Source organism: Centruroides sculpturatus, unplaced genomic scaffold (genome assembly GCF_000671375.1).
Source record: "Centruroides sculpturatus isolate CEXI.00-Female unplaced genomic scaffold, Cexi_2.0 scaffold53, whole genome shotgun sequence".
NCBI classification, from domain to species: Eukaryota; Metazoa; Arthropoda; class Arachnida; order Scorpiones; family Buthidae; genus Centruroides; species Centruroides sculpturatus.
In genome coordinates this window covers 1,233,626-1,239,625 of record NW_019384350.1, presented here as the reverse complement: position 1 = coordinate 1,239,625, position 6,000 = coordinate 1,233,626, and the positions used below count along the sequence as shown (strand labels likewise).

The 6,000-nt window shown below is 24.8% G+C and overlaps 1 protein-coding gene across 1 annotated transcript in view; it reads right to left on the bottom strand.

Moving 5' to 3' along the window:
* LOC111637673 (filamin-A-like) overlaps positions 1 to 6,000 on the bottom strand; it is a 96,324-nt gene that overhangs the window by 51,956 nt on the left and 38,368 nt on the right. Inside the window, exons 14-15 of the mRNA XM_023383228.1 lie at positions 2,422 to 2,540; positions 1,278 to 1,383 (exon numbers count right to left, since the gene is read on the bottom strand). Coding sequence (XP_023238996.1) covers positions 1,278 to 1,383; positions 2,422 to 2,540 — 225 coding nt within the window. The remainder of the gene's footprint in view (positions 1 to 1,277; positions 1,384 to 2,421; positions 2,541 to 6,000) is intronic.

The following is a 6,000-nucleotide window of genomic DNA, read 5'->3' as shown; positions in this document are numbered from 1 at the left end:
TAACCTAAATTTTGATATAATATATAAACAAATAATTCAAATAATGAATGATTACACTCCAAAAATGTCAACGTCTTTCAGGGATACGTGAATCTTTTAACATCTCCCGAATACTCCAAAACGACTCATCTCAAGATTATAGAAATATTTTAAACAGTCTGAACTGAATAAAAAAGATCTCTACAGTCTGTATAACTTTTTCATTGAAATCACAAAAATGTTGTAAATCTGAGCCAGTATATTAAATATTACCAACATTGTACATCTGACTGTTAATGTAAATAATATTATTATAACTATCGAATTTTTTGATACTGATATCCTGTATATTATGTAAATATTATTAAAAATTTATAATATCCCATTGTATGGCCCCCTGCAACAGGGACACTTCCCTTTATGCTAATAAAGATTATTATTATTAATATATATATATGATATTAAACTACATATATATATATACACATACATACATAGTTTGCTGGATGTCACATTATATACATATTAAACTTTAGAAAAAATACAAAATCAAAATGAAGAGGTAGCTATTTAAGAAATTCTAGCAGAGTTTGAATATTACTTATGATATGTAAGAAAAATTAAAAAGTCACTATTATTAATTGAAAATGAACTATCCAAAATGATATATCATTTAATTATATTTTTTGTTATGCTCTTGATATAAATATCGTTTTATAGAAGTTTAATTATTCATCTTCATAAGAAATAAAAATTATAAATTTTTCTATTTTCAAGAATTTGTATATTATATATCTCCACTAAAATTCTTAATAGATTAAATATATTTTTTTATATTTAACAAATGAATTATTTATAATAAATGCTTTAGAAGATAAGCAGTTGAATGTTCCTTAGAATATATTTTGATCTGTAATTCTGATAATATTTTATGGTCAAAATTGCCCATTGTTAAATAGTGTACTGTTATGCATATTTTATGGAAGCTTAAAAGTTAGCAAATTTTAAATAGAAAGTACAAGTCAATTTCTAATTAATATTTAAGTAGACTGAGGAATAAAGATATATAAGTATTCATTTTTGTGTATTTCATATATTTAGCAAAATAAATAAATAAATCTGTCAATGGACATATTTTAACCAAAAAATATTTATTGCTTCTATAACAATTCACTTTAATTGTGAGATACATTGTTTTCTGTTAATTTTAAAATAATAACTAAAAATAGGCAAAGTGAATTATAAATTTATTAGTTTAAATTTATATTTAAAGAGATACTGGAATAAATAAAACATACTTGGTTCAAGACCATCCACTTTTATTTTGCTGACATCAACTTTTGAACCTACAGTAACTTTAATAGGACTGTTTGGAATTTCCATATTAGCATAAGATACACTAACCTGAAATAAATTAAAACTTTGTTTATTTTTATTAATCAAATTAAATAAAAACATCAGTTTTAATCATAAAAGAAAAAAAAACTTCTAATAAAAATTAAATTTTGAGTTTTAAAATTTGAATAAAACAAAATAGAATGAGTAGTTTTATAATAGTTGATTTTAAAATAAATAATACTTCATTTTATTTATTAAATTATGAGAACATTAAATAATAAGTTTAATACGTTAAATAAAATACGCTTATATTAACTGTTAATATTGTCAACAACAAAATGTTAAAGTTGCTAAATCTCAATTAGATTCTTTCAAAATTGCATTTGCATCTTAGCAATAAGTCTTCTAAGGAAATAAATTTATAAACAACAAATGAAAATAATATATATGTATTATTCCCATTTGTTGTTTATAAATTATATATATTTATTATATGTATAAAATAAAAATACTAAAAATATTACTTAATAGTCATTGACATTATATAAGAAAATATAATCAAATGAGATGTTTTGCATAATATCAGTTATTGGATGTTTGATTATTCACATAAAACAACAAAAAATTAAAAGATAGTGTTTTCACTATTACTAATGATCAGAAAATAATTGTTAAAAGTAAAATTTGTAATTAAAATTTATTTTATAAAGTAATCAATACAGTATTTATTTATGTTTTATTACAGTGTTTAAGTTTATTCTATATTCTATCTTTGATTACTATTTGAATCTTTATTATACTAATATTTTTAAAACTTTAATGAGCACTCTGCAAAAAACTTGAAAATGATCAGGTCTAAAACTTGATATAAATACTGTATTTAATACATTCTTCTTTATGTAATAGCTATCAAAGTTTCTTTTAATAGTTTTTTAATTGCATTAAAATTATAACTTTCTAATATTTTTTCTGGATTCTAAGAACTATATCCTTAATGATACACAAAAAAGATTTTATTAAGGAAAATAAATCAAAAATTGTTTATGGCATAGTTTTGAAGATAGTAATTAGTTAGAATTATGAGTGAGTTAATACAATATTTACTTTATAATTTCCTGGATTTGGGGCAACATAATCACAAGTATATGTTCCATCTTCATTGTCCTGCAATTTAACTGGAATGGTGTTTCCTTTTTCATCTGTAAGTTTCACTTTTATAGCACCTGATATAAATGTGGAAATTAATAAATTTATAACTGAAATATTAAAATATTTTAAAAGACTTTTTTTTATAATTTAAAAAAATAAATATCTGTTCAGAATTACAGTATGACAAAATGGAAATATTTTAACAACCAATGATAAAATTTTTAAAAATAAGTAAAATCAATAAATTTTATGTAATCTAGATTTCTCTTTTACTCAATTATATTAATTTCAACATATTGTAATAATGAGTTTGGATACAGTTCAGTAGATTAAAGACAGATTCATATAGGAAATAAATGCATTCCTATTTTGATTCATATAAATGCTTAATTCACACTTTTATTCATTTATTTTTAGAGTTTGATAAAAAAGAAAAAAAGCATTTACATGAACCTATGAAGAATACTTTGAAATTATAAGTAAAAGAAATCTTGGATTTTAAATTTTATTGTAAATTTATTGTATTTGATCACATTTAACTTATTTGATCACATTTAACAAATATATTAATATTTTTAATATTAAATAAAAATATGACATTGGTAAATTTCTAAATTATAGTTTTAAAATTTCTTGGAAAAACTCTTAAAAAATAAATAAATAAAAGACATGACTTTTAAAATATTAAAAAAAAATTTTAAGTATTAGTAATTTATTAGTAATTGATAAATATAAGAACTAATAATTTCCAATATTGATTTATAAAGTTACTAATATATGTTCAAGAACAAATTTTACATTTTGATTTAATAATAATAATGATGATGATGAAAATTAATGATATGAGTAATATGAATTATAAATACAGTAAAATTTTTATTTGTAAAATAATTTTTCAACTAATAAAAAACTTATTGGCAAATGTTGTTTGAATGAGGGTAAAATCATGAAATTCCCTGATTTAAGCTACTGGATTTGTTACACTTCAATAAACAGTTATTTACTGACTAGTCTAAGGCAAAAGTTTAGTAAAAGAAAAACGTTTTCAGATCTTTACTTGGTCCAGCTTCAGCTTATTTAATATTTCAAATCAAATGTAGGAGTCATGTGATGTATGTAATTCAGAAGAATTTTGTCAGAGTTATGTAATTCAAAAAAATTTTCTACAAAAACTAAAAGCAAATATTCTACACTATAAACCAATTACTGGTTGCATTATGTATAAATTAAGACTTTACATCAAGACTGGAGTAAGGTCTTAATTTATATACAATGCAACCAATAATTATTGTGTGGTGGCACTTTTATGAATTGGTTGCAAAGGAAATCTCATGGATAATGAACATTTTAAAAGATTAAGACAGGCATTGAATTAATGATAAAGCAGATGTCTGTATTATAAAATACTATTAAATGAGAAATTAGGCTGCAATTTTTTAATCATATTTTTAATTTATTTAATTTAAAATATATATACTCTCCACCTCAAATTGGTAGTGGCTTGTCCCTGTACATCACACTTTTATTTTAACAATAGAGTTGTGCTGGTCATCTGTCTAACACTTTTCAGGGTAAAATGTTTTAATTGAAATAATGTGATTTCTTGTTTGCATTGGAAATTCATATATAGTTAATCAGAGCCTCCTGCTCCTAAAGTTTCCATATCTAGTTTTGTCTTTCATCTATCTAACTCCATTCTCGAATTAAGGAAAAACAGATGGACAGGTAACAGTGGGAATTTATAGGGTCTACAATTTTTTCAAATTGCAGCCCAATTACTTCTACCTGTTATAGTATGGACAAGAGAGTCAATGAACATTACACAGCCACTAGAACAGTGTTTCTCAACCTCTAATGAATCATTGCCACCCCTTCAATAAAACTGTTATGTAGTATCGCCCCCTTCACTTCAAAATTTCAATGCCGAGGACCAAGGCTAATGCAAAATTCGTACTGCATTGAATAGACTAGTGACTAGTATAATGTTATTTGTTTAATTATTGTACGATATAATGAATAAAATATCTAATTATTCTTAATGTGTTTTACTATATCACCCAGAAGATTGTTTTTGCCCCCAAAATATAAATTGTTACTAATCGCCCCCTCAACTGCACTAGAACATGGACTGAACTTCAGTAGTGCAAATGGGTATGTGNTTGCAATATCATAACTTCAATATTATTTTTAACAAACCAGTTATACAGTAAAATTTTTATTTGTAAAATAATTTTTCAACTAATAAAAAACTTATTGGCAAATGTTGTTTGAATGAGGGTAAAATCATGAAATTCCCTGATTTAAGCTACTGGATTTGTTACACTTCAATAAACAGTTATTTACTGACTAGTCTAAGGCAAAAGTTTAGTAAAAGAAAAACGTTTTCAGATCTTTACTTGGTCCAGCTTCAGCTTATTTAATATTTCAAATCAAATGTAGGAGTCATGTGATGTATGTAATTCAGAAGAATTTTGTCAGAGTTATGTAATTCAAAAAAATTTTCTACAAAAACTAAAAGCAAATATTCTACACTATAAACCAATTACTGGTTGCATTATGTATAAATTAAGACTTTACATCAAGACTGGAGTAAGGTCTTAATTTATATACAATGCAACCAATAATTATTGTGTGGTGGCACTTTTATGAATTGGTTGCAAAGGAAATCTCATGGATAATGAACATTTTAAAAGATTAAGACAGGCATTGAATTAATGATAAAGCAGATGTCTGTATTATAAAATACTATTAAATGAGAAATTAGGCTGCAATTTTTTAATCATATTTTTAATTTAGTTAATTTAAAAGATATGCTCTCCACCTCAAATTAGTACTGTAGTGTTTTGCCCCTGTATGGTACATCATACTTTTCCATTAGCAATGGAGTCATACTTTTCCATCTATTAACTACTTTCAGGGGAAAGTTTTGAATTGAAATAACATGACTTCCGATTTGCATTGGAAGTTCATATATAGTTAATTGGGCCTCCTGCNTTATTGTGACATCACAAAGCTAAGCTGCAATTTTTAATCATATTTTATTTAATTTAAAATATATATACTCTCCACCTCAAATTGGTAGTGGCTTGTCCCTGTACATCACACTTTTATTTTAACAATAGAGTTGTGCTGGTCATCTGTCTAACACTTTTCAGGGTAAAATGTTTTAATTGAAATAATGTGATTTCTTGTTTGCATTGGAAATTCATATATAGTTAATCAGAGCCTCCTGCTCCTAAAGTTTCCATATCTAGTTTTGTCTTTCATCTATCTAACTCCATTCTCGAATTAAGGAAAAACAGATGGACAGGTAACAGTGGGAATTTATAGGGTCTACAATTTTTTCAAATTGCAGCCCAATTACTTCTACCTGTTATAGTATGGACAAGAGAGTCAATGAACATTACACAGCCACTAGAACAGTGTTTCTCAACCTCTAATGAATCATTGCCACCCCTTCAATAAAACTGTTATGTAGTATCGCCCCCTTCACTTCAAAATTTCAATGCCGAGGACCAAGGCTAATGCAAAATT